This window comes from Phyllobates terribilis, unplaced genomic scaffold (genome assembly GCF_046119375.1).
Source record: "Phyllobates terribilis strain yellow unplaced genomic scaffold, ASM4611937v1 Scaffold_4__5_contigs__length_816908805, whole genome shotgun sequence".
Lineage (NCBI taxonomy): Eukaryota > Metazoa > Chordata > Amphibia > Anura > Dendrobatidae > Phyllobates > Phyllobates terribilis.
The window spans coordinates 475,349,706-475,377,489 of NW_027362764.1; the positions used below are offsets into that span (position 1 = coordinate 475,349,706).

Genomic DNA, 27,784 nt, shown 5'->3' on the forward strand with positions numbered 1-27,784 from the left:
TTATTGAGCCAAAAGAAATGTGTTTAATAAATTGGGGATATTTTATTAGATAAAAAAAATAAGAACATTATGAAAATTATATATATTAGCACCTACAGATCATTATATAAATCACAACTTTGCCTTCTTCTGGAAGAAACTAATAATAGCATTCATGCACTCCTCTGACAACCAACGTTCTATGAGACGTTCACACTCCTGAGCATTAACGGCATGAAGCTTTTCTTTTTCAGTCTCGCGAATCAGTTGCTTGGAGAAAGTCAAGGACTAAAGAAAAAAGTCAGACACAACATTACATTAGGATGGAAGAGGAGATGCTTGATAACTTGACACACAATTACCCACTTTGCTTACTTATAAAAAAAAAGCACACAAACTCCATAAGTATTGGATTAAAAGAATTATCTGTGTGTATGTACTTATATGGGTACACTTTATTTCAACACAAGTATGTAGTCAGGAGCAAGACAAATAATACCTAACTTTTTTACAACAAACATATAAAAAGAAGAGTGATGTCCGATGTTCTATATACACTGCTCAAAAAAATAAAGGGAACACTTAAACAACAGAATATAACTCCAAGTAAATCAAACTTCTGTGAAATCAAACTGTCCACTTAGGAAGCAACACTGATTGACAATCAATTTCACATGCTGTTGTGCAAATGGAATAGACAATAGATGGAAATTATTGGCAATTATCAAGACACCCTCAATAAAGGAGTGGTTCTGCAGGTGGGGATCACAGACCACATCTCAGTACCAATGCTTTCTGGCTGATGTTTTGGTCACTTTTGAATGTTGGTTGTGCTTTCACACTCGTGGTAGCATGAGACGGACTCTACAACCCACAGAAGTTGCTCAGGTAGTGCAGCTCATCCAGGATGGCACACCAATGCAAGCTGTGGCAAGAAGGTTTGCTGTGTCTGTCAGCGTAGTGTCCAGAGGCTGGAGGCGCTACCAGGAGACAGGCCAGTACACCAGGAAACGTGGAGGGGGCCGTAGGATGGCAACAACCCAGCAGCAGGACCGCTACCTCCACCTTTGTGCAAGGAGGAACAGGAGGAGCACTGCCAGAGCCCTGCAAAATGACCTTCAGCAAGCCACAAATGTGCATGTGTCTGCATAAACGGTTAGAAACCGACTTCATGAGGGTGGTATTAGAGCCCGACGTCCACAGATAGGGGTTATGTTCACAGCCCAACACCGTGCTGGACGCTTGGCATTTGCCACAGAACACCAGGACTGGCAAAGTCGCTACTGGAGCCCTGTGCTCTTCACAGATGAAAGCAGGTTCACACTGAGCTCATATGACAGACGTGACAGAGTCTGGAGATGCCGTGGAGAGCGATCTGCTGCCTGCAACATCCTTCAGCATGACTGGTTTGGTAGTGGGTCAGTAATGGTATGGGGTGGCACTTCTTTGGAGGGCGGTACAGCCCTCCATGTCCTCGACCTCAGTTCAGATTGCCTGTTTTTTTGTCTTGTTTGCATTCTGTGCAATTTAAGGGTGTGGCATCCCCTTTGTTGAGCTGACTGGTATATATGTAGCTTACCACGGGCCTGGGTGGTCTGGAGTTGGGACCCGGTCCTATTTGTCTACCCTTTTATATGCATTGCTTCAACTTTGATATACAGTAAGGTTTTTAATATAGGCAGTATAGGTACCGTCCCAATTTAGGGTCACCTTGCCGCTGGTGGGACGGCTTGTATACTTTTTTTGATCAAAAATAGTTCACTAAGTACCCTATATTTATTATGCAACTTTGCTTTACATTTATATATAATGATGGTAGGGTATGAGATATATTTTTGTCTTTTGTAGGTTTTGTTTCTTTTTTGCTAGTGTGAACATGCTCCTATTTCTTGCATGTCTACCATCTTAGACCTCAGTTCACATTGCCTGGTTTTTTGTCTTGTTTGCATTCTGTGCAATTTAAGGGTGTGGCATCCCCTTTGTTGAGCTGACTGGTATATATGTAGCTTACCACGGGCCTGGGTGGTCTGGAGTTGGGACCCGGTCCTATTTGTCTACCCTTTTATATGCATTGCTTCAACTTTGATATACAGTAAGGTTTTTAATATAGGCAGTATAGGTACCGTCCCAATTTAGGGTCACCTTGCCGCTGGTGGGACGGCTTGTATACTTTTTTTGATCAAAAATAGTTCACTAAGTACCCTATATTTATTATGCAACTTTGCTTTACATTTATATATAATGATGGTAGGGTATGAGATATATTTTTGTCTTTTGTCTTGTGTAGGTTTTATTAGAATGTGGGTCGACCCCTTTAAAGAGTAAACGTCGTTTTAATTTTTATTTCATAATTCAATACTACAGATGAAACTAAGAAACTTTCTAATATCTTATCAGAGAAATTTCACCTCCTGGATTGATCTTTCACGCTCAACTCATAGGTCAAATCTGCATTAAATGAAGACAGATTATCCCATTTCTGAGATAGGAGAATGCAATTGGTACTAATAAAATTCCACAGAGAGGGGAACGGGGAGGGGGAGCTAGAGGCAGACAAAACATTCGGCTGCAAATTCTCCTGAAACAGCTGTTCTCCATAGAACTTTATGAGCACTAACTGCCATTTCCTATGTCAGTAATGGGAAAATCTGCATTTATTAGATTTTATTCATAAATTGAGAATTTAATGAATTATCAGTTCAGGAAGCGAAAAGTGGATTATTGATTTATGCAAAAAAAAATAATTAAATCAAAACGACATTTACAATTTAATTACATTAGGCAAGTACTCTGCTGGCTCCTCTAATTCAAACCATAGTACTGAACAGACCACACTAGAGTTAAACATCCAGTAATTTGAGTAGAAAAAAAGACTTTTCCAATATCAAAAAGATTGAATGTAGGAAAAACTTTATTTTTCAGAGAAACACACTTATACAATTGGCGATACAGCCCCTGTACATGTACATCACACGAGTATGGTAGTGTGTTGGATAGGTGAACAAGCAATTGGAGAGTCAAGTCCCCCAAGAGGACTATTTAAAAAATATTTAAGCCACCACTTCAACCCCCCCCCCCAAAAAAAAACCCAAATACAAAAAGGATAAAATCACCCCCCTCTTCCCCAAACATAAATAGCAAAATGTAAAAATCTAAAAGAATTGACATATTTGTTATTGGCATGTGCCTATCTTCTCAAACTAATAAAATATAAAAATATTAATCCCATGAGGTGAATGCCAAAATGGAAAAGAAAATCTAGAAACAAGAATTGGTGCTTTTTGGTTGCCACACTTCTGCAAAAAAGATGACAATGTCATGTGTACCCAAAGTAATATCAATAAAAGCTACAGCTCGACGTGCAAAACATAAGCCCTCACACATCAAAGGAAGAGTTAAAAATGAAAAAATTCAAGATTGATATTGGTGTAAGCATACGAATGGGAAAATTATGTTACCCGGTCATTTTACCACTTGCAAAAAACAAAACAAAACCACAATAAAAATAATGGTAGCAGTGCGGTGTTTTTTTGCCATTATTCCCCCATTTTTTAGTACATTATATAGTAAAATACATCAGGTCATTCAAAACAACAATTCGTGTGGCAAAAAAATAAAAAAAAGTCTTCACAAATAAAAAGTTATTGCTGTTGGAAGAAGGAGCGAAAAAAAAAACATGCAAAAATGAAAAATCATCTGTTTGCATGGATTGAGTTTGAACTTCTTTTGCGAAAAACTTTTTTCTACACTAAATCCTTTTGCACTTGGAAAAGTTTTTCTTGTGCTTATTGAGAAAGACTAACAAATGTTTGAGGCAGGGTTGGATGCAGTCATCTCTCAAGACTGGAAATAGTAACACTTATGTATCCACTCAGGTCTTTAATTTGTGAGCTCCACTTACATTTTTGGGTAGTTCACCGTAACCCTTGAGTCTCTCCCAAACCTCCTTCTGGAAAGTGCTATCTGGAAAAACTTCAGTGACAAGTCCAAGCTTGCAAGCTTCATGTGCCGTCAGCAACTTGTTAAAAAGAAGAACTTCTACAGCCTGTAAAACACATTGGACACAGAAATCAGACACTGATCTATGGAATTAGAAAAGCCCCAAAATGGCAAGAAATGAAGTGTCTTTTGGCTCAAGTTACAATGAGGCTAAATCTTAACACCAATCCTAATATCTGTACCAATCCTAATATCTGTACCAATCATTTATTCCTAGATAGTATTTATTTTTATTTATTTATTTTACTCACTTATATAGCGCCATCATATTCCACAGCGCTTTACAGACATTATCAGCACTGTCCCCATTGGGGCTCACAATCTAAGTCCCCTATCAGTATGTCTTTGGAGTGTGAGAGGAAACCGGAGAACCAGGAAGAAACCCACACAAACACAGGGAGAACATACAAACTCCTTGCAGATGTATGGTAGATTTGTACATGGTCAATGTCTAGTTTATGAACCCACCTAAAAATTTATTGAAACATTTACATCTTACTAAGACTTTGCACAATATGTCAAAGCTTCAGTTCTTAACGTCTTCACGACCTTGGGATTTTCCGTTTTAAATTTTTTGCCCCCCTTCTTCCCAGAGCCATACCATTTTTATTTTTCCATCAATATGGCCATGTGAGGGCTTGTTTTTCGAGGAACGAGTTGTACTTTTGAATGACACCATTGATATTTACCATGTAGTGTATCGGAAAACGTGAAAAAAAATTAAATTGTGGTGAAATTGCAAAAAAAAAGTGCAATTCCATAATTTTTTTTTTTTACCATGTTCATTAAATGAAACTGACCTACCATTATGATTCTCCAGGTCATCACAAGTTCGCAGATACCAAAACATGTATAGGCTCTTTTTTAATTTAAATAGTGAAGAAAAAATCCAAAGTTTGTATTTAAAAAAAAAAAAGCATTTTCCCGAGACCTGTAGTGTCTCAGTTTTTCAGGATTTTGGTACACGGTGAGGGCTTAATTTCTGCCCGGCAAACTGACGTTTATTGATACCATTTTGGAGTAGATATGATGTTTTGATCGCCTGTTACTGCAATTTTGCTGCGACCAAAAAAACTTAATTCCAGTGTTTTTTTTTTTTCTTGTTGCGCTGTTTATCGATCGGATTAATTTTTATATTTTGATAGATTAGGGGTTTCTGAGTGCGGCGATACCAAATATGTGTATTTTTTTATTATTGTTTTATTTTGAATGGAGCAAAAGGGGGGTGATTTGAACTTTTAGATATTTTTTTATATTTTTTAAAAAATGTTTTTCTACTTTATCTTGTTTTAATAGTTTCCTTAGGAGACTTGAAGCTGCAATCTTCTGATTGCCTGTGCTATACATAGCAGGGCTTCAGTCTTGCTATGTGTAGCAGCAATGATCATCGGTTATGAAAGCCAGCCACTGGTCAACGCTCATAGCAAATCGTCAATGACAAGCACGGGGTTCTTCTGCAGACCCCCGGTTGTCATGCCAACCTATCGGCGTACTGTGATCATGTGACAGGGTCACCGATGGGCGAGGTTAGTGGCGAGCTTCTGGTACGAGCATGTTAAATGCCACTGTCAGAGATGGACAGTGGCATTTATCATGTTAACAGCCGCTGGTGGATCGCGATTCCACCTGCGGCTGCTAGGGGCACATGACAGCTGACCAGAACAGCTGTCATGTGCTTGAAAAGATGCGGGCTCAGTGCTGGAGCCCGCATCAAAGATGGGGAGGCAACCTATGATGTACCTATACGTCATTGGTCGTGAAAGGGTTAAAACAAAATAATGTACATATGTCATCTGCAACATATCTGCTGCAGTAGGTATAACATGTACATTATTATGATTGCACTGCTCCCGCACCTCCACAATCACCAAAGGAATCCCACTGTGATTGACAGCCGGGCTACCACTAGGTACTGTCACCAGGTCAATAATTTGCTTTATGTTTGCCATACAGTTTCAGACACATGGTTCTTTTTATTTGGTGCTAATTTTTCGGGGTCTTCACCAAGGGGCATTGCTTGTAGTGTAATTATTCAGAGCAGACTAAAGACACCACAGAGAATCCTGTAAGCCACATGCCCTTGTTCAGACCATAAAAATTAGCACTAGGTATAGACATCCACACCTCTGGAACTGTATTGTGGATTTTTAAAAACAAAATAAACCTGAATACTCAGAGAAGCAGAGGGACTACAAAAGAGCAAAAACTATTTACAGTTTACAAGTTTTATCATCTCCGCAATCTTTACCCAGCCTCTGTTCCTCTGGCACATGCTTTGAAGTAAACTTTCGGCAGGGAAAAGAAAAAGGCATAGAATACATATTACCAGTGATCAGGTTACTAACACCTTCTAATTTAAGTGCCACTAAGTTTTGACGGAGCCATATGTTTTAAGGAGTCTTGTCAGCCAGATAATTCTCATTACCACCGACCACCGATACGCACCTTACTTAGACCCATAATATGTGGGAACGTATATGATGAACAACCCTCTGGGCTTTGTCCTAACTGGCTGAAGGGAGTGTAAAAAGTGGCCTGCCAAAAGAAACAAACAATACTTTTCACATCCAAGTAGAGAAAACTAGTTATAACATCGATCAATAATGATGGAATTGGAAAAATAAACTCAAATACTCCATGCAGGGGTAGCTGTTCTTGTAAAAGTTAAATTGGTGTACGGTATTGACATCTGTTCATACGGTAATCATCTCAATTGTATCAAAGAGGTAGGAGGTTTCACGAATTTCTGCTGTTAGTACTGGAGTGAATGAAGTCCACATTCTCACTGGTGACGGCGTGGACACGAGTGCTGTGCACACATGAGCTTTACACATTAGCACGCGCTCCTTCAAGAATACCAAAACAATGTGGCCAATGTTCCCTCTAAGCCACAAATGTCAAACTCTGGCCCTCAGGGTGATTATATTTGGCCTGCGAAGCCAGGGCCCATTACACTGTGTGGAGGACTACGCGTGACCCATTACACTGTGTGGAGGACTACGCGTGGCCCAGTACACTGTGTGGAGGACTACGCGTGGCCCAGTACACTGTGTGGAGGACTACGCGTGGCCCAGTACACTGTGTGGAGGACTACGCGTGGCCCAGTACACTGTGTGGAGGACTACGCGTGGCCCAGTACACTGTGTGGAGGACTACGCGTGGCCCAGTACACTGTGTGGAGGACTACGCGTGGCCCAGTACACTGTGTGGAGGACTACGCGTGGCCCAGTACACTGTGTGGAGGACTACGCGTGGCCCAGTACACTGTGTGGAGGACTACGCGTGGCCCAGTACACTGTGTGGAGGACTACGCGTGGCCCAGTACACTGTGTGGAGGACTACGCGTGGCCCAGTACACTGTGTGGAGGACTACGCGTGGCCCAGTACACTGTGTGGAGGACTACGCGTGGCCCAGTACACTGTGTGGAGGACTACGCGTGGCCCAGTACACTGTGTGGAGGACTACGCGTGGCCCAGTACACTGTGTGGAGGACTACGCGTGGCCCAGTACACTGTGTGGAGGACTACGCGTGGCCCAGTACACTGTGTGGAGGACTACGCGTGGCCCAGTACACTGTGTGGAGGACTACGCGTGGCCCAGTACACTGTGTGGAGGACTACGCGTGGCCCAGTACACTGTGTGGAGGACTACGCGTGGCCCAGTACACTGTGTGGAGGACTACGCGTGGCCCAGTACACTGTGTGGAGGACTACGCGTGGCCCAGTACACTGTGTGGAGGACTACGCGTGGCCCAGTACACTGTGTGGAGGACTACGCGTGGCCCAGTACACTGTGTGGAGGACTACGCGTGGCCCAGTACACTGTGTGGAGGACTACGCGTGGCCCAGTACACTGTGTGGAGGACTACGCGTGGCCCAGTACACTGTGTGGAGGACTACGCGTGGCCCAGTACACTGTGTGGAGGACTACGCGTGGCCCAGTACACTGTGTGGAGGACTACGCGTGGCCCAGTACACTGTGTGGAGGACTACGCGTGGCCCAGTACACTGTGTGGAGGACTACGCGTGGCCCAGTACACTGTGTGGAGGACTACGCGTGGCCCAGTACACTGTGTGGAGGACTACGCGTGGCCCAGTACACTGTGTGGAGGACTACGCGTGGCCCAGTACACTGTGTGGAGGACTACGCGTGGCCCAGTACACTGTGTGGAGGACTACGCGTGGCCCAGTACACTGTGTGGAGGTCTGTGTGTAGATCACAGTTGGAACATCATACTGTGATGGGTCACCATACTTTGCTGGGGGTTACAGTAGGGTCATTATACCATGAATGTGGAGAGCACTGTGGAGGAATTCTCTGTGGTGGTATCATACTGTATTTGAGGGGCAACACTGTTGGCATCATACTTTATTATCTGTATTATTTATTAATTCAAGTTGTTTTATCCTCTATTATTACATTTAAATTAGGCCATTAGGCCATATGCTTTTTACATAACATATTATTCCAGTATGCCCCATTTGTGATTATGTGATAATTTTATTCTAAGATCTATTAATTAAAATGTACTTTGTTCGTGGGACAACCCCGTTAAGTTTGTTTCCATATGAAAAGTTTCATTATTATATTTGATGATAAGGAAAAACTTCCTAAATTGTAGACATTTTATTTTTAATAAATATCAAGGTTGGCCCATTTGGCCCTCTGTGTATTTGAGTTTGACATTCCTGCTCTAAGCCTTGGCAGCGGCTGAGCAATACAGTGAGGATGTTGAGCAATGTTCCATCAAAGGTGAGCAACAGTCCGACACCCAGCAAGTATCATGCAGGTGTCCTATTTTACTGAATAGCTACAATACTGGGTGTTCGATGATGTGCTGCAGCGTCTCTCCACATCAAGAGTGATGAATGTTAATGGGCAGATGCTTTTCTACATTACACTAAACAGAAGATTAGCTTTGCAGGGATAGGCAAATTTGGCTTAGTGCAGAGACAGTGACACAGCTCTGATCAAACAGGGCTTCTCCTGCTCTTTTTTTGTTATAATATAAACCAAACACAACGCCTTTTCACTTTGGCAAAACACGCATAATTAACCCGCTAAGCACTGAGACATGATCATCCCTGATTATAAAGATGGCATACTACTAACCACCCAAAATAAGAATCACAGGAATGCGCATCGCCAGAAGTGTTACTCCAGTCAAGGACTGGTCTAACATTTCTGGAGTAAGTAATGGTGTAACTTTTGATGACCATGGAAGCCATGTCCCAGCCAGTCCATGTTGTGCCCACTTTGGCATGAAAACGCCAAAAGTCGCAATGCCGACTGCGACATATGGATATGTGACCTTAAAAGTGCTGCTGTTATATCTGTCCTGCGCACCAACCAGAGCTATGTCTCCACAGAGGGAACGCTGAATGTGGCCCTATAAATTCACTAATGTATCCGATTCTCAAACACTCCACAAAAAAAAAACAATTATTTCCTACATTCTTGAAGTACACAATGCATAAATGCTACAAAAGCTAGAAAAAAACTATAAAAAAAAGTTAAATATTTTAAATTAAAATGTTTGAATACTTTTGCCCCTTTATGACATCTCAAAACATAACACTTACCCTGTCAGTGGCGTAGACAAGGTCAAACAATCCTAATATTGTCACTGAGATACCAACTGCAGGTCCATTTACAACAGCAATTAGAGGCTTAGGAAAATCAATAAATTTGCTGACAAAAGCCCTATAAAAAGGAGAAATTGTATTTTAAAAAGAAAAAAAAAAATTGGAGGATAGTTATTTTAATATCTTCAAATTTAATCTAGTAATTGTTGAGAGGTCTTATATATGCAATTGACTTTACATTTGAACATTAACTTTGGACAAGTTTATGAATAGGAGATTTTGTGCATTTAAATGCGGATGTACTCACTCTAATATGACAGCAGAATCCTTTGCCATCTTCTCTTTGCCTTCAGGTGGAATATTGGTAAAATTATTCAAATCATTGCCGCTGCAAAAGTAATCCCCAAACCCTATAAGAAAATGAAACACAAAAAATGACAGCTGAACTTAGAGAGGCTGTGTCATCAAGACAAAATCCATCGGTGTTCTTTCAGCTCCAGTAAACTACCGCAATCAGCTGTTACTCACAGGGAGGTTACACACAGTCATACAATAAAACAAGAGGCGGCTATGTAATACATGGCTGTGCTGGGTGCACTGGAGCTGCACTTATTAGATGCATCTGGATTATTAGTAGGCGCATGTCTCTTAATGTGCCATGGGTTCTAATCATAAGAAAAGGATAACCTTGTGCCAGACATATTATGCGACCAATTCTAATGGCACTCTATAGACCCCACTGATTATTGGAAATGAGTTGCATTTTGCTAGAAAGAATGTCGCTGCATGCGGAGCAATCTGTGCAGTCAAATTTGAAGTGTTATTTCCTAATCCTTTATCTATGGGTACGTAGTGTAAGGTGGATGTGTTTAAATACTTACCAATCTTCTTCTTTTACAATATCCAATATCATTACAGTCCTCTTCTGAAGCTCGCACTATGTCTACTGTGTGCTTTACCAATGAGACTCACATCAAGGCTCTAATGGCCTGTCATTGAGAAAGCAGTCTCCTATCCACACAAGACACTATGTGAGCAGTCTAGTTTGAATTGCAGTCACATGATGAAAAAGAGGATCAGAATGTTATGGGGAAAGGGAGAAGATTGCATAATGCAATGCAGTAGAGCGGAGAAAGCTAGCCCCGGCCACAGCACAGCTCTCTATGTACAAATTCTATAGACAATAAGCTGCTTATCGCAGAAGGGGGTGGAGTGGGACTAGCATGCCAGCAATGCTGTAGCTGATGTAGCCCAGACAATGATAATCACAAGGTGATAAAACCTTCAAAATACAGTGGGGAAAAAAAAGTATTTAGTCAGCCACCAATTGTGCAAGTTCTCCCACTTAAAAAGATGAGAGAGGCCTGTAATTGACATCATAGGTAGACCTCAACTATGAGAGACAAAATGAGAAAACAAATCCTGAAAATCACATTGTCTGATTTGGAAAGAATTTTTTTTCAAATTTTGGTGTAAAATAAGTATTTGGTCAGTTACAAACAAGCAAGATTTCTGGCTCTCACAGACCTGTAACTTCTTCAAGAGGCTCCTCTGTCCTCCACTCATTCATTACCTGTAGTACTGGCAAATGTTTGAACTAGTTATCAGTATAAAAGACACCTGTCCGCAACCTCAAACAGTCACACTCCAAACTCCACTATGGTGAAGACCAAAGAGCTGTCGAAGGACACCAGAAACAAAATTGTAACCCTGCACCAGGCTGGGAAGACTGAATCTGCAATAGGCAAGCAGCTTGGTGTGAAGAAATCAATATGGGAGCAATAATTAGAAAATGGAAGACATACAAAACCACTGATAATCTCCCTCCATCTGGGGCTCCACACAAGATCTCACCCTGTGGGGTCAAAATGATCTCAAGAACAGTGAGCAAAAATCCCAGAAACACACGGGGGGACCTAGTGAATGACCTGCAGAGAGCTGGGACCAACGTTACACAGGCTACCATCAGTTACACACTACGCCGCCAGGGACTCAGATCCTGCAGTGCGAGACGTGTCCCCCTGCTTAAGAAGTTACATGTCGGGGCCGTCTGAAGTTTGCTAGAGAGCATTTGGATGATCCAGAAGAGTGTTGGGAGAATGTCATATGGTCAGATGAAACCAAAGTAGAACTGTTTGGTAGAAACACAACTCGTCGTGTTTGGAGGAGAAAGAATGCAGAGTTGCATCCAAAGAACACCATACCTACTGTGAAGCATGGGGGTGGCAACATCATGCTTTGGGGCTATTTCTCTGCCAAGGGACCAGGACGACTGATCCATGTACATGAAGGAATGAATGGGGCCATGTATCATGAGATTTTGAGTGCAAACCTCCTTCCATCAGCAAGGGCATTGAAGATGAAAAGTGGCTGGGTCTTTCAGCATGAGAATGATTCCAAGCACACTGTCAGGGCAACGAAAGAGTGGCTTTGTAAGAAGCATATCAAGGTCCTGAAGTGGCCTAACAAGTCTCCAGATCTAAACCCTACAAAAAACCTTTGGAGGGAGTTGAAAGTCCGTGTTGCCCAGCGACAGCCCCAAAACATCACTGCTCTAGAGGAGATCTGCATGGATAAATGGGCCAACATACCAGCAACAGTGTGTGTCAACCTTGTGAAGACTTACAGAAAACATTTGACCTCTGTCATTTACAACAAAGGATAGATAAAGTATTGAGATGAACTTTTGTAATTGACAAAATACTTATTTTGCACCAAAATTGTAAAAAAAATTCTTTCCAAATCAGACAATGTGATTTTCAGGATTTGTTTTCTCATTTTGTCTCTCATATTTGAGGTCTACCTGTGATGTCAATTACAGGCCTCTCTCATCTTTTTAAATGGGAGAACTTGCACAATTGGTGACTGACTAAATACTTTTTTCCCCACTGTAAGTAAACAACATCCCACAGCCAGACATGTGATACATTGTTGAAATCTGTGTTTTAAACCTTAACTCATGCTGCCCTCAGGTTACATAGCAAAAACATAATGACAGTTTCCCTTTAAGACATTTAACAGATTTATGGAGCTCACAGAAGCGCTATCACTTTGAAGACTAAATAGGTCAGCATACTGTGCGGACAGGACAGTTGTCTTTTCTACCTTGTATTCATGATGCCAGACACATTTTTAAGAACGACTAGATCATAATGCAGATAAGAAATAGATGTGCTTCACTTGAACTTACAATCAACACTTAAGAGATAACTGATAATGAAATGTAGGTTTCCCAATTAAATGTGTTAAATCAGGATATTAATATTCAGGAATGATCATACCAGTCAATACAGTAATAACCGAGTCATCTTTGGCAGCTTCATCTAAAGCCAGACCAATCTCTTTATACATCTGAAAAAAAAATAAGTCAATAAAGATGGTGAAGCTATAAATATTAAAATGTTTAGGAAAGATTAAATTAAATGATACAATTGAAAAGAGGCAAATGTAACAACCGTATGGACAGCACTGGTGTAGCCTAAAATTAAGTATGGGTATTACCAAAATAAAACTAAGGGTATGTTCACACATAGCGTATTTGAGGTCTACTTTTCCCACATGAAAAACACAGGCTATGGACAGAAAACCACAACATAAATCACTTGCGTTTTTTGGTGATAAACCAATATGATCTTAATTTGGAAAAACTGTAGTAAAAATGCTGAAAAAAATTACATTCTGGGCCCAACTCATCAAAACAATTTCAACAGAATTCTGATGTAAACTGCTATAAAAATGTGTGCAATTTTTTTTCGAATTTTACAGTTTTCATGCCAGTTTACCCCAGCTCCACCAAAATGGGATGGGCTGAGGGCACAGCGGAAGCGAGACGCCACAGCTCGTCTAAATCCCTATGCCAGAAATCTTAGGCTGCGTGCCCACGATACGTTTTTCAAGCGTTTTTGCTGCAGAATTTCAGCTGTGGAAACGCTTGAAAAAACGAGCCCCATGGTCCCCAATAACAATCCGCATGTTCTGTGCCCATGCTGTGGAATTTTCCGCAGCGGCTTTTATGTGCGGAAAAATCTGCAGCATGCCCATTATTTGTGTGTTTACGCACACGGAATTGCCTACTCAATACATTAGAAAAACGAATGGCAATTCCGCATGTCAAAAACACGTGTTAAATTCCGAACGCGTTTTTTCTGGCAAGGAGATGCAGAAATGAAGCGGAAATTTTCCGCTTCATTTCTGCATCGTGGGCACATAGCCTTACTCCAATTAGGACTGGAGTAAGATTTCTGGCGTGGCACTTGTTAGACGCCCCATATTCATAAATAGGCGAGCACCTCTTCATGAATCAGGAGGATCTGACTCCACCACACCCCCTCATCAAGACCGGCGAGAAAAATCAACGGTCTTGATGAATTAGGGTTATTGTGTTTTTTTTTTTTTTTTTTTTTTAAATTCCGAGTTTGGAAATCTTATTCATTTTACTGTAAAATACTGTATTTTTTCCCCACATGTAAAAAAAAATGCTGGGTGTCAACAAGTCCTAATTATGGTGCAATAAAATATCCTCAATGTGCTTCTGAAATGCAGCATTGTTTATGCTCAGTAATACATTTGTATAGCCTTTATGGTCAGTAATACATTTGTATAGCCTTTATGGTCAGTAATACATTTGTATAGCCTTTATGCTCAGTAATACATTTGTATAGCCTTTATGCTCAGTAATACATTTGTATAGCCTATATGCTCAGTAATACATTTGTATAGCCTATATGCTCAGTAATACATTTGTATAGCCTATATGCTCAGTAATACATTTGTATAGCCTATATGCTCAGTAATACATTTGTATAGCCTATATGCTCAGTAATACATTTGTATAGCCTTTATGCTCAGTAATACATTTGTATAGCCTATATGCTCAGTAATACATTTGTATAGCCTATATGCTCAGTAATACATTTGTATAGCCTATATGCTCAGTAATACATTTGTATAGCCTATATGCTCAGTAATACATTTGTATAGCCTATATGCTCAGTAATACATTTGTATAGCCTATATGCTCAGTAATACATTTGTATAGCCTATATGCTCAGTAATACATTTGTATAGCCTATATGCTCAGTAATACATTTGTATAGCCTATATGCTCAGTAATACATTTGTATAGCCTATATGCTCAGTAATACATTTGTATAGCCTAATCACTCAAAAAGGAGACCTGAAGTGCTGAACAAGCAATCTGTAAGCAGCATGGTATTGAAAAGGATATGCTTAAAAGATTGATAGAAAGTTTATGGTAAAACATTTAGTATGTTTATCTCTAAGTCTCCATACAGAGGATAGTGGTCAATCACAGATAAGACCACCCACTGGACTCCCAAGTCCAAAATGTGCAGGAACAGAAAAAAAAAGCAAATTATTATGAATATTTTGTCACAAAACATACATATACATACATATCTCTACTCAGCTCCTTCTGCCTTATAATGATGGTGACCATAGATCACAGTGCAAGTTCAACAAGACAGGTTTCCTTTATTTATAATGGACCTGTGTAATGCTTCATTTTTCCAGCAGATGAGCTGTAGGAAAAATATTCATTTACATAGCACAAGTTACAAGGACCTTTCATCCAAGAAGTGTCTCAACCACAGCTCCTACCCATACAGAAAAGGACAGCGTTTTCTATCACAAAGGTTGAGACATGATTGTGATTTTTACCTGTAGTGTGATGGCATTTTTCTTATCTGGTCGGTTCAGATATATCTTGGTTATATTGTCACCAGTAAGCACCTGCACTGTATCATATTTCTGACCAGTGCTTGGGGAAGCAGAATCTTTTGCAGGGGCTTCAGACGAGATCAAATTGCTAACAAGTTCTACATAGGATTTTCTAGCTTCATCCTGAAAATATATACAAACATAAAACAATAATGTCAGTATATAATGACAATGTACTGAAGTATATCACATCTACCTACTTTACCTAGATCTATGTATAGAGATCTCTGGGTGACGTGCATGGATAGGCTGTGAAAGAGTAAGGTCCCATTTCTCATCACCCCGCCTCTACATGCAGACCGATTAGAGGTCATTTAATGGCCAGTTTAGACAAAGCCAAATTTTATGAGCACAGAATGATCATTAATACGACCGTCCTGTGTGTCCTGTTACACTGTGATCTGTTGTCAAAAACATTGCTGTTTTTTTTAGCTGGCCTGTTTAGCTGTGCCAATAATCAAGAATGAGCACGCTCCTGCAGCTGTTGCCTCCCTAGTTATTTGCCTATCTAAATGGGTATTAAAATAAAACTGCCCAGGAAATGGCATATGTAAAAAATTACAAACTCAGTAATAATCACCTATTGGCACACTGCCAGATCCAGAGTTGGCCGCTTCGCGGTCTGCCACTCATATGGAGCGATGATGCCACTGTTCCACCAGCTGCCAGATGGCTGCAGCGGTCGATTGACTTTAATTTCATCGGATGTTTCATGAAGGCATGCTGCTATATTTTCCCAGGGACAAATAGAGAGCCGTCAAGATCATGAGGAATATAAAATATCTTGAGAATTTTCCCAGTACCTATAGTCAGGGTAAAAACAGTGCAGGAGCTTCACTAATGAAGCCAGAAGCAGTTATGTAATATGGCTTCAACATCTTGGCTAGGCTGGAAAGAAGCACAATGGAACTAGAGGAAAGAATGCAGGTAAGTAGAAAAAAAAAACTGGTGAAAAGAAGCATTTAAAGAGGACTTGACACTGGCTGAAAACAATGGAGTTAAATACCTTGTAAAAATCCACAAGTTTCTCTTATTTTGCCACAGTTTTCGCAGGGCTGTGGAGTCGGAGCCCATTTTGGTGGAGTCGGAGTAAAATGGACCGACTCCTAAAATATATAATAAATCGGGTACAGTAGTTCAATGCAGTTTGTGGGGAATATTTTTTCATAAGCATTTGGGAAAGTTATGAAATGTCCTATAAATATCTGTCCTATTCCTGATCTAAGGGTCTAGACTTTTAGCTGAGATGAATCGGTGCTACAGTAAATTTATCACTTAAACATGAGCCATGTATGAGGGAGTCGGAGTCGTGGAGTCAGTGTAATGGAAATTGAGGAGTCGGAGGTTTGGCTTACTGACTCCACAGCCCTGATTTTTCTGTAGGCAGCATCTGGGAGAAAGGGGTAAAAGCACACTTTTCCCCCTGCAGAAACACCCAGTTGGCCTGCAAGCAGAGATTTCACAAGGTGTGCTCCAAAAGCAACAAATGTGAATATCTCTGCAACAAATTAAATCAGCCCAAAAGTAAAAAATGCAGCAGAATCAGGGGAACCCATGGATTTTTAAAAAGTATTTAACTCAATTTTTATGAGCACAGGAATAGGTCTTTTTAGATGGAGACTTAGATTTTAATGAGGGTCTATAAAGAGCAGCCCTGATCTAGGTGGCTAATCCTTTCTCTTCTACAGTCAGTTTACAGTAGGAGTGCAGCTTAAACCAATGTTTCTTCATATTAGCTGAAATATGTAGGTCACGCATTTTATCATATTTGGTTGAGGTGAACGTTCATGTATGGGGAGTCGGAAGAGAAAGCCATCACCTGATAGATATAGCATGTGCATGGCTAGCTTAAGTGTGACAGCGGCCAATATAATTGTGACAGTGGCCACACTTATGAGATGTAATGACTATAACTAGCTTCATAAAGTTATCTGATAACATGTTGGTCAGCTGGACAGATTGAGAATCAGATCATGAAAAGTGATATTTTGCATTTATTTTTTTCCAAGGCAAAATCAGAAGTGGATGCAAAAAATGAAGTAAACATTTTAAATACATATATTTGCTTGTTCTTAGGATCCACTACTGTTTTTTTGCTACAAAAAAAGTATCCAAGAAATGAAGTATGAATTACAGAGCGCGGACATACACCTGGAAGGTAAACCTATATTAAAGGTCACACACTTAAAAATGGAAAAATGAGGAAATGACATGCTGGTTGGAGGGAAAGATCCTAGTTACTTACCGGTAACGGGATTTTACAGAGCCCATGACAGCACCACCTGAGAGAGGGTATAAGCCCACCAAGGACAGGAACCTACTGAATAAAAAGGCGGTACCTCTCTTCCACATCAGTTAGTGTTTCGGAGCATGAGAGGGCCTCCGAAAAATAGGTTAGTACATAACTACCACCTAAACCTTTCTTAATAAAACACCCTAAGAAGTGCACACCATAAGTGATAAAGGGGAGGGAATTAATAGGGTGCTGTCATGGGCTCTGTAAAATCCTGTTACCGGTAACTAACTAGGATCTTTTCCCCTTCTCCAATTACAGCACCAGCTGAGAGATTTAGAGAGATCAGACACCAGAAGGAGGGATCACTGCTTGCAACACCTTCCTCCCAAAGGACAGATCAGTAGAAAAGGAAAGGTCAAGACGGTAATGCTTGTAAAATGTAGCGGGGCATGACCAAGTTGCTGCCTTACATATGATGTTGATGGGCACATTGGCCTTCTCAGCCCAGGAAGCAGCTACAGCTCTGGTGGAGTGGGCCTTCAGGTTATCTGGAACTGGCAGATTGCTAGAAGAGTACGCTAAGCCAATGGTGTCCCTGACCCACATAGCTATGGTCCCCCTTGTAACCTTAAGCCCTTTCCTAGCCCCCTGAAATGAGATTAATAAGGTGTCACTTTTTCTCCAGGCCTTCGTCACCTCCAAATACTGGACTAATACCCTCTTAACATCTAAAGTGTGAAGTTTTTGTTCCTCTGAATCTCTAGGGTCAGGATAGAAGGAAGGGAGAGTAATTACTTGTGTCCTATGGAATTTAGAGGCTACTTTTGGAAGATAGGCCGGGTCTGGTCGTAAGATTACTCTATCCATACACACCTGAGTGAACGGATGGTTAACTGACAGCGCGTGCAGATCACTAACCCTACGAGCTGACGTTAGAGCTACCAGCATGGCTGTTTTTAAGGTGAGAATTTTCTCAGAAACTTCCTCTAAGGGCTCAAAGGGAGGTTTGGTTAGCGCTTCCAGAACCAGATTAAGGTCCCAAGGAGGCATCCTTGGCGTAGGAACAGGTCTAGATCTACTGCAAGCTTTAATGAATCTGATGATCCACCTATTCGCTGCCAAGCCGCAATTATATAGTGCCCCCAGAGCTGATACTAGTACCTTAAAGGTACTGGTGGCTAACCCCATGCTTAAGCCTTTCTGAAGGAATTCCAGGATGGCCCCAATAGGAACCCTCCCTTTGGCGGACTGACCCGAGGTTGACAGAAATTTAGCCCAGGTTCTGCCATAGATCCTAGTCGTCACCTGCTTCCTACTCGCCAGTAGAGTAGTAACTAGACCTGGAGAAAACCCCTCCTGCGTTAGTAGTGACCTTTCAAAATCCAGGCAGTCAAATGCAGGCCCGATCTTTGGGGATGGAAGACTGGGCCCGGCCTGAGGAGATCTGGGGTGTCAGGAAGAACCCATGGATCCGCTTGGGACATTCTCTTCATCCAAGTGAACCATGGTCTCTTGGGCCAAACAATATAACACTCGCCTGTTCTTCTTGGATCTTCCTCAGGATAGTAGGAATCAGCATTAGAGGAGGAAAGGCATAGGCCAGGGTAAAGTCCCAAGGAATTTGCAGCGCGTCCACCGCAAACGGCTTCTCCTTTGGATTCAATGAGCAAAAGATTTTGGTTTTCCGATTGTGTTTGTTCGCAAGCAGATCTATCTGAGGTTGTCCCCATTGGCCGACAATCTGCTGGAATAAAGCTGGATTCAATTCCCATTCTCCTTGTTTCAAGATATGTTGACTTAGAAAATCGGCTTTTACGTTCTCCTCTCCTCTTATATGCAGCGCCGAGAGCGTGAATAGATGACTCTCCGCAAAACGAAGGATCTGATCTGCTACTAACATCAGAGGAAGGGATCTGGTACCCCCCTGACGATTGATGTAGGCGACTGTCGTTCGGTTGCCCGACATCATCCGGATGTGATGACCCTGAAGAAGAGAACTGAACTCTACTAGCGCATTTCTGACTGCCAACAGCTCCCTCATGTTGGAGGAGAGACTCGCCTCACTGTCCGACCAGAGGCCTTGTATTGAATGATCTCTCAGGTGAGCTCCCCAGCCTTCTGCGCTTGCGTCTGTCGTAATCGTATCTGACACCTGGAAAGACCAAGGAACCCCCAGAGATAGATTTACCGGATTCATCCACCAGTCCAGCGAGTTGGTTACTAAACTTGAAAGGGATATTCTTCCATCCAGGTGACCTCTGAGCTGTTTGTCTGCTGTCAGGATCTCCTGCTGAAGAAGTCTGGAATGGAACTGGGCCCACTGAACTGCTGGGATACAAGATGTCATCGTACCCAATAGAGACATTGCATTTCTCAAGGTCATGGATGGATTGCTGATTATGCGTGATGTGAGGGAACTGATCTTCAGTTTCTTGTCCTCTGGCAGAAGACAAATCTGGTTTTCCGAGTCCAAAATGAGACCCAGGAATGATTGAACCTTTTTTGGTTCTAGTCTCGATTTTTCTAAATTTAACATCCAAGCACTGGACGAGATTTTTTCCCAGGCGGGAAGGAAGTGGGACAACCTTCCTCCCACTTAGGGGCTTTCTTATTCTCGGAGGATGGACCCCGAACATGAAGCCTCTGTTATTCGGCTTGTGGTCTCTCCAACTACTTTGGTCTCTGGGAAACTGGCTCCGATTGTTTTTCCTCTTCCGAAAGGAGCTCTTATAGCGGGGAACAGACACAGTAGAAAACCCATGTTTCTTGTCCACGGCCTTATCCAGGATGTCATCTAAGGCATTCCGAAAAGAAAGTCCCCTTCGCAAGGGATTGAGCAGAGTTTAGATTTTGACTGCACATCCCCTGGCCAGCTCTTGAGCCATAATGCCCTACGGGCTGCATTAGAAAGATTTGCTGACCTGGCAGCCAGCCTAACTGAATCTGCCGATGCATCTGCAAGGAATGCAGCCGCCCCCTGCAAAAGAGGAAGACCAGACAGAATTTTCTCTCTAGAGACATTCCCTTTGATCTGGTCCTCCAACTGCTGAAGCCAGATCATCATAGACCTGGCGGTGCAGGTGGCTGCCACTGCCAGTTTCAGAGCCCCTGCTGAGGACTCCCAGGCCTTTTTTTAGAAAAGACTCGGCCTTTTTATCAAGTGGATCTTTTAGGGTCCCCAAATCCTCAAAAGGGAAGTGTGGATCTTTTCGAGGACTTCGCGATGGCCACATCAATTTTAGGGGTTTTGCGCCACTTAGCTGCATCCTCCTCTTCAAAAGGGTATCTCCGCTTAGAAGAAGGCAGCTGGCCTTTCCTCTCTGTTTTTTTCCATTCTCTATCTATAAGAGCCTTGATCCTCTCGTTAACTGGGAATGTGCGTCTCCTCTTCTGATCTAAGCCCCCGAACATGACGTCCTGAACTGTTCTGGGAGCTTTGGCATCAGCAATACCCATAGTCACTCTAATAGCCTTGACCAATCTTTCAGCATTGTCCACCGAAAAACAAGGCCTACCCCCTCCATCATCATCTGAAGACTCTGATGAAGACGATGAAGAGAGGTCAGAGGGGGAAGGATATTCCCTTGTGAAACGGGACTCTACTGATTCCTCTGAGTCCGAGGAAACCCAGTTCTGTTTCCTCCTCTTACGAGAGGTCAAGTTCTTTAAGGAATCCCTGACCTCCGTCTGGATTAAGGTTTTTAAATCCATAGAAAAACTAGGGGACTCCTCTGCTATAGTTTTCTGGATACAATGAGAGCAAAGGTTCTTAGCGTAGGAGCTGGGAAGGCTAACTTTACATAATGCACAGACCGGGGCTTCCGGCGCTCTCGTGCTAGGGCGCGACATGACCCCGCGCGTGCGCAGCCCGGACTTCCGGAGTGCTACGTCACAGGGCGCGACGAGACCCTGCGCAGCCCGGAAGGCCTGCCTGCCGGTGCGCCCGGCCACGGCCACCGTGCGTGCGCAGACCCAGCCGCAGGACCCAGCGCACGCGGGAGAGGACCCCGGAAGGCGCCCCCACCCCCACACGCAGACCCAGGTACCAGCAAGATGGGGCTGGGAACAGAGGACCCATCTGCAGCTTCTTCACGGCCTCCAGGCCGCATCGATCCCGGGATCCAACTCCAGATCCCACGAACAGGTAGGCGAGGCACCACCTAGAGTGGCTCCCATCAAGGACAGGAACCAAAACTGATGCGGAAGAGAGGTACCGCCTTTTTATTCAGTAGGTTCCTGTCCTTGGTGGGCGGATACCCTCTCTCAGGTGGTGCTGTCATGGGAGAAGGGGAAAATAGTTATTATTCAACTACAAGGGGTATGAAGGGGCCTGGAGGATCTTTCCCTGACAACAGGAGATCCTATAAGATGATACAGTTCTGCCCAGTGAATGAAATGACTTATTTGCAAGGCAGATTTTGGAGGATCTCTTAGAAAGCTAGAATGAGCACAGACCTCAGAAATCATCAGTATTATAAATGTATGACAGATGCAGGTCTCCATTACTTTGTACGACATTCAGATAATTGCCAAGCGAGCATGCTGCCATACAAATAAGTGAAAAGAACCATGGATGTGTGGCCAACTAAGGGGGCTGTTTTCGAGAATGGGGAAAATATAAAAAGGTTGATCCTACATATTAGATTAAGATAATAATACAAGTTAAGCATTATTGCAGCAATTTATGGACTCAAGTTCCATTTACGCTGAATGATTATCGTAAATGAGCATTTCTACGAATGCTTGTTTCATGATAATCGTGCATCTAAACAGGCAGCCGATCATCTGATGTACAAACAAAACGCTCTTTTGTCATGTGAAATAATCTTTTGGTTTGCCAGGACAAGTCATAGTTCTTAGCAGCGCCTTGCCCTGAGTAACAATGGCCTCTGCTGCTGAAAATAATGGCAAGCTATGTCCACTGAACAATCTATTACTGACCATTTAGTGCTCATCCTAAGTATATTCAGGATTATGCGGGACTTTTTTTTCCCTTATTGGGCTAAGCACTTATTGTCAGGTAGCTAACTGCTCGCCCGTTCTGCCCTGTAAAAATCTCTACCTGCTTAGAGTGGTTACGGATGATTCTGTGACATCACATCGACAGAGCAGCCTCTTCTCTTCCACTTTGCTCTGTTGATGTGGCGTTATTGCTGACTTCTTGTTGATTGACAGCTGGCTCTCTGCAGTCAGGTGTCAATCAATGACATCAGCAGTGAAGCCCTGTCAACTGAGCAGAACAGAAGAGAAGGAACTGCTCTGTCGATGTCTCAGGGAGGAGAATTCGCTGGCTAGAGGGACCCCTGACCACGGACATTGTCACAGGGCAGCACAGGCAAGTAGTTGTCAACTACTTGCAGATAAGTGCTTAGCTACATAGGGGACAAGAAGTTCATGATAACTCATTTAAACAATGGCCCCCAGAAACTACATTTCTTTTATACTTTCAAATTACAGGACCCACAATACAGACCTCCACTGATCACCATATGAGGCTACACGGCCTGTCTATGGACTATGCATAGTTTTATTACCTGTGACAAACTTCCCAGTGATTTCCATGCATCCCACTTTGCCTTATTCACAAAGTCCAACATGCCGGGCTTAGGAGCATTACAAGATCCTTGTGTTGCCTTGGGATTTAAAAAAAGGAAAAAAAAAAGTGTAAAAAGTGAGAAAAGGCATTGAACAACATGAAGTGGTATATCTTAATTTAATAATATTTGCAAACAAGAACATTTGGGATTGTCAAAATTATAGGGGATATTTTATAAAAACGATGATAGCTCCTGGTCTAGGCCAACATATCTGCTACAGAAGACATCAGTGCTGCACGGACATAAAAGGTTAACTATGGTACATAAAAGGGGATTACTAAATGGTAAAACTTCCTCTGTGAGGTCTATATGCCCTAAGTACTGTTGTGATGAGACAATTCCTGTAACCTCTTAAGGACTGGCCCATTTTTTCATTAATACTTTTTATTTTATCCTTTGCCTTCTTTCAAGAGCCAAGGGCTTGTTTTTTTTAGGTCGAAAAATAGGAGAATAATTCCAAATTCCATTGTTTCAGGGGTTTGGTTTTCACATCTTTCATTTTATCGAAAAAATTACCCAACATGATTCTTCGGGTCAGCATGATCGCGGCAACATCAGAGTCAGCATGATCGCGGCAACATCAGAGTCAGCATGATCGCGGCAACATCAGAGTCAGCATGATCGCGGCAACATCAGAGTCAGCATGATCGCGGCAACATCAGAGTCAGCATGATCGCGGCAACATCAGAGTCAGCATGATCGCGGCAACATCAGAGTCAGCATGATCGCGGCAACATCAGAGTCAGCATGATCGCGGCAACATCAGAGTCAGCATGATCGCGGCAACATCAGAGTCAGCATGATCGCGGCAACATCAGAGTCAGCATGATCGCGGCAACATCAGAGTCAGCATGATCGCGGCAACATCAGAGTCAGCATGATCGCGGCAACATCAGAGTCAGCATGATCGCGGCAACATCAGAGTCAGCATGATCGCGGCAACATCAGAGTCAGCATGATCGCGGCAACATCAGAGTCAGCATGATCGCGGCAACATCAGAGTCAGCATGATCGCGGCAACATCAGAGTCAGCATGATCGCGGCAACATCAGAGTCAGCATGATCGCGGCAACATCAGAGTCAGCATGATCACGGCAACATCAGAGTCAGCATGATCACGGCAACATCAGAGTCAGCATGATCACGGCAACATCAGAGTCAGCATGATCACGGCAACATCAGAGTCAGCATGATTGCGGCAATATCAAAGTTGCATAAACTGGGCTTCACAAGAGTACCAAGATGGCAGCCAAGGGCACCTCACAATTGGGTCGTGTTGCACCATTTGAATGCCACTTAAAAGAGATTAACTACGGCATCTAAATATTTAACAGCAGCGATCTGAGCTCAGCCTGGCAGCTGCTATTAGACAGATGATGGCTATGTAACATAGTCAGCATCTACTCTATGTGGGGGGAGCACAGCTTCTGAGGCCTCGCCACACTTATGGACACCAGTGGGAATATACCAGTACATACACATGTACTAAGGGGTTAAAAGATTGCTATCAGGCGGCTTTTGAGCTCTCTGGGAAAACCATTGTCCCTTGGAGTATAATAAACATTTATTTCCCATATACATGGTAGAAACATATTTAATAAAAAATATGTTCAAAATGAGATATTAGCCGTTGTTAATTGTAACTGCCATACAGCCATGGCGATCAAATGAGGGTCAAAAAGAAGGCTTTTCATTGTAAAGCACAATCCTCATTTGTGTATATGGGCAGAAAAACATTTCATTTACCGCATACATACTAAAGCCACAAACTTGCATCTAATAATATATGTATATCTATTTGTTGACTGCTATGTTACCTGTTTAAACAGTGCATACAATTTCAATTTGATGTCATTGCCGGGGTCCTTTTTCAGGGTCTTCAAGTCATTCTGTGCTTTGTCGAAGTCTTGCTGAGTGGCTTGCATATGTCCTGCCGTTGTGTGTATTCCAAGGGCTGGAACAGGACACCAATTACTGGTCCTATGGTGGGGACATCAATAAGATACATTGTTATGGGTAATTATTACATTTTGTTTTCACTTTCTGAAGATTGATTGAAGAACAAGGTATAGTTCATTGCAATGCATCAGATCTAAAAAAGGACTATAATGTACAATGAAGATATCCAACCCCATATTAAAGGGGATATCCGGGCCTTTGTGAAAAAAACAAAAAATGTGCCTAAGCACTACCTGCCTGTTGTGCCCAGCGCGGTTCTTCCTCAGCACAGAGCAGTCACAGACGCTCCTCCCGGGGATTCAGCGGCCTGTGCTGACGTCACGTCGACAGAGCGGAGGATTCTTTTCCGCTCAGGGTGATTCTATTCTTCAGCATTCAAAACAATGGTAGATAATAAGCAACTGTCCTCAATGGACAGTTCTACCCCTGAGGAAGCCACTTGGTAGGTGGCGATACGCGTGGGGCTCTCCCTCATCTTTATTTTTGCCCCACCCATAGGACTGAATTACGAGTCTTGCTCATCATATACCAGGGTATTTGACCAGCGGTCATGTCTGTATTTGTGTTCAGTATTCTTCATATTGATATCACCATACCACCCGTTGAGGACAGTTGCTTATTGTTATCTATCATTGTTTTGAATGTTGAAGCATAAATTCACCATGATCATTGTAAGACTACACCTTAAAAGAAAAAATCCCCCGTTTATTGATCATTAGTGGGGTTTTGGTAGGAATAGTTACTGGCTAGTATTATTCTAATTCTTGTGTTCATTCAGCAATTGGCTGTCTGTAATGAGATTTATTATGGTACGCTACACCTACAATAATTGATTATGACAGTATATAACTTTTATTCTTGATGGTTCTATTGTGGGGCAGATGAGGAAAGGTGATTGTAATAAAGGAGTGAAAAAAATATAGCAATAATAGCCTTATGACTTTTTAAATTATTTTAACTTTGTCTTGTAGTGTTCCAATGTTGTTTAAATACATTTTTCTAGGTGATCCCAAACTGTCTATGCATGCTACTTTCCTTTTCTTTCACATGGATTCATTTATGGTATGTGTTTGGTTGATCCCATTGGTATTTAGTGGTGACCTTAGTCACTTTCCTTAACAGTTAAAGGGAACCTGTCACCAGCAAAAACGCTATTATCCTGCAGATATGGGGTTAATTTGCAGGTTTATGGTGTTACTAACCTGCCCGACGCCTGCATGTAACCGAACTCTGGGGGGAGAAAATTAACTTTATTCTCCCCAGCAGCACTTGGGTTCAGTCACCACTGAGTATACAGAGCGGCCGCTGTAACTGCGCCCCCGGCCCTGACGGACACTCTGTATACTCAGCGGTGACTGAACCCAAATGCTGCTGGGGAGAATAAAGTTAATTTTCTCCCCCCAGAGTTCGGTTACATGCAGGCGTCGGGCAGGTTAGTAACACCATAAACCTGCAGATTAACCCCAGATTTGGGAATGTTGTGACAATCACTGTACAGCGCTACAGAGTATGTGGGCAACACAATACAGAGGTGGAGAAAATGAGAAGTATAGAGAGATTGAAAAATATGGAGGTCAGATCCAGAACATGGAGGCTGAGAGCTAAGGAACAGGTGGAGACAGGTGAGACTGATAGGGATGTCCAGAGTCCTTCTTGCTAAGTCACACTCACTCCATAATGGACTGACATAATGGGCGCAGATCACATCAGCGATCGTCCTAGTAATCTGCTCGCAGCACTCTATAACACTCGCACACCACAATCTCCGCTCTCACCTGACTGCTCTAGGAAATGGGAGCCGCAGTAGGCTCTGAGCCAGGAGCAAGGACGCAGCCATAGAGAACAGGGCGAGCACCAGTGCGAGGGACAAAGTGCGAGCCCTCCTCTTCCTCCCTGCGGCCATCACCAAGTGCCGGGGCTACACACAGCTCACAGGCAGAACATGTAACGCCAGCCCTGATTGGTCAGCACTGTAAGGTCATCTAAAGGCGGCACATAACAGAGCAGCCGCGCCCTCTGCTGGTGAAAAGCTGGTATTACTGGTATAATATTGTTTCCTTAGACTGCTTGGAAATGATTTCTTCACATGATAATATTTGCCTTATACTATAAAAAAAAAAGAGAAGATACAAATGAAAAAGGGAAATTAGTGTGGATAACCAAATTATAATGAAATTAATACATGCTGCTTTATTCTGTGGAACTATCACATACAACAAAAGAAACATTAGATTCAAATGGAAAACCTTTCACCGCTTCCTAACATGGCCAGTTTCTGTTTTTGTTTTTTCCTCCCTTTCCTCCAAGAGCAATCTTTTTTTTTTTTTTTTTTTACCAAACTTTTCCATTTTGTTGGCAATTATTTTAGTGGCATTTTTGAGCAAGACAATATTTTTATGGATACTGTTTTGGGATAGACATGACATTTTGCTTGCTTCTTACTGTATTTTTTTGTGCCATTACCAAAACCTCCCGCAATTTAGGCGTTTTGAATTGTTTTCTGTTTACGTTATTAACCGATCGGTATAATTAATTTTATATTTTGATAGATCGGACTTTTATGAATACCAAATATGTGCATTGGTTTATTTTTTTTTTATATATTAAGTTTCAGTGGTGGTAAAGCGGGAGATTCAGGTTTTTATATGTTTAATTTTTTTAATATTTTTCAAAACTTTTTTTTTAAACT

At 42.3% G+C, this 27,784-nt stretch overlaps 1 protein-coding gene across 2 annotated transcripts; it reads right to left on the reverse strand.

The window, feature by feature from the left end:
- LOC141265535 (enoyl-CoA delta isomerase 2-like) lies at positions 1 to 27,066 on the reverse strand. 2 transcript variants are annotated; one of them, XM_073678714.1, is made up of 10 exons: positions 26,871 to 27,066; positions 24,954 to 25,116; positions 23,074 to 23,172; positions 15,244 to 15,426; positions 12,846 to 12,915; positions 9,872 to 9,974; positions 9,562 to 9,682; positions 6,424 to 6,513; positions 3,881 to 4,024; positions 1 to 267 (listed from the first exon to the last, which is right to left on the reverse strand). In XM_073678714.1, exons 1-10 carry the CDS (start codon positions 26,996 to 26,998, stop codon positions 112 to 114), a joined length of 1,257 nt encoding a protein of 418 aa, XP_073534815.1. In that variant the 5' UTR covers positions 26,999 to 27,066; the 3' UTR covers positions 1 to 111. The 2 variants fall into 2 exon arrangements, with proteins under 2 accessions (XP_073534815.1, XP_073534816.1); XM_073678715.1 differs by having other exon boundaries at positions 26,767 to 26,881.
- Positions 27,067 to 27,784: the final 718 nt, after the last annotated feature.

Bases quoted from the DNA above. Each gene is read 5' to 3' on its own strand.
- LOC141265535 (XM_073678714.1), bottom strand. From the start codon at position 26,998: ATGGCCGCAGGGAGGAAGAGGAGGGCTCGCACTTTGTCCCTCGCACTG. The intron at 25,117-26,870 runs GTGAGAGCGGAG...TCCCCACCATAG, and splicing joins CCATTTCCTAGAGCAGTCAG to GACCAGTAATTGGTGTCCTG. The intron at 6,514-9,561 runs GTAAGTGTTATG...TTCTTTTGGCAG, and splicing joins TTGTCTACGCCACTGACAGG to GCCACTTTTTACACTCCCTT.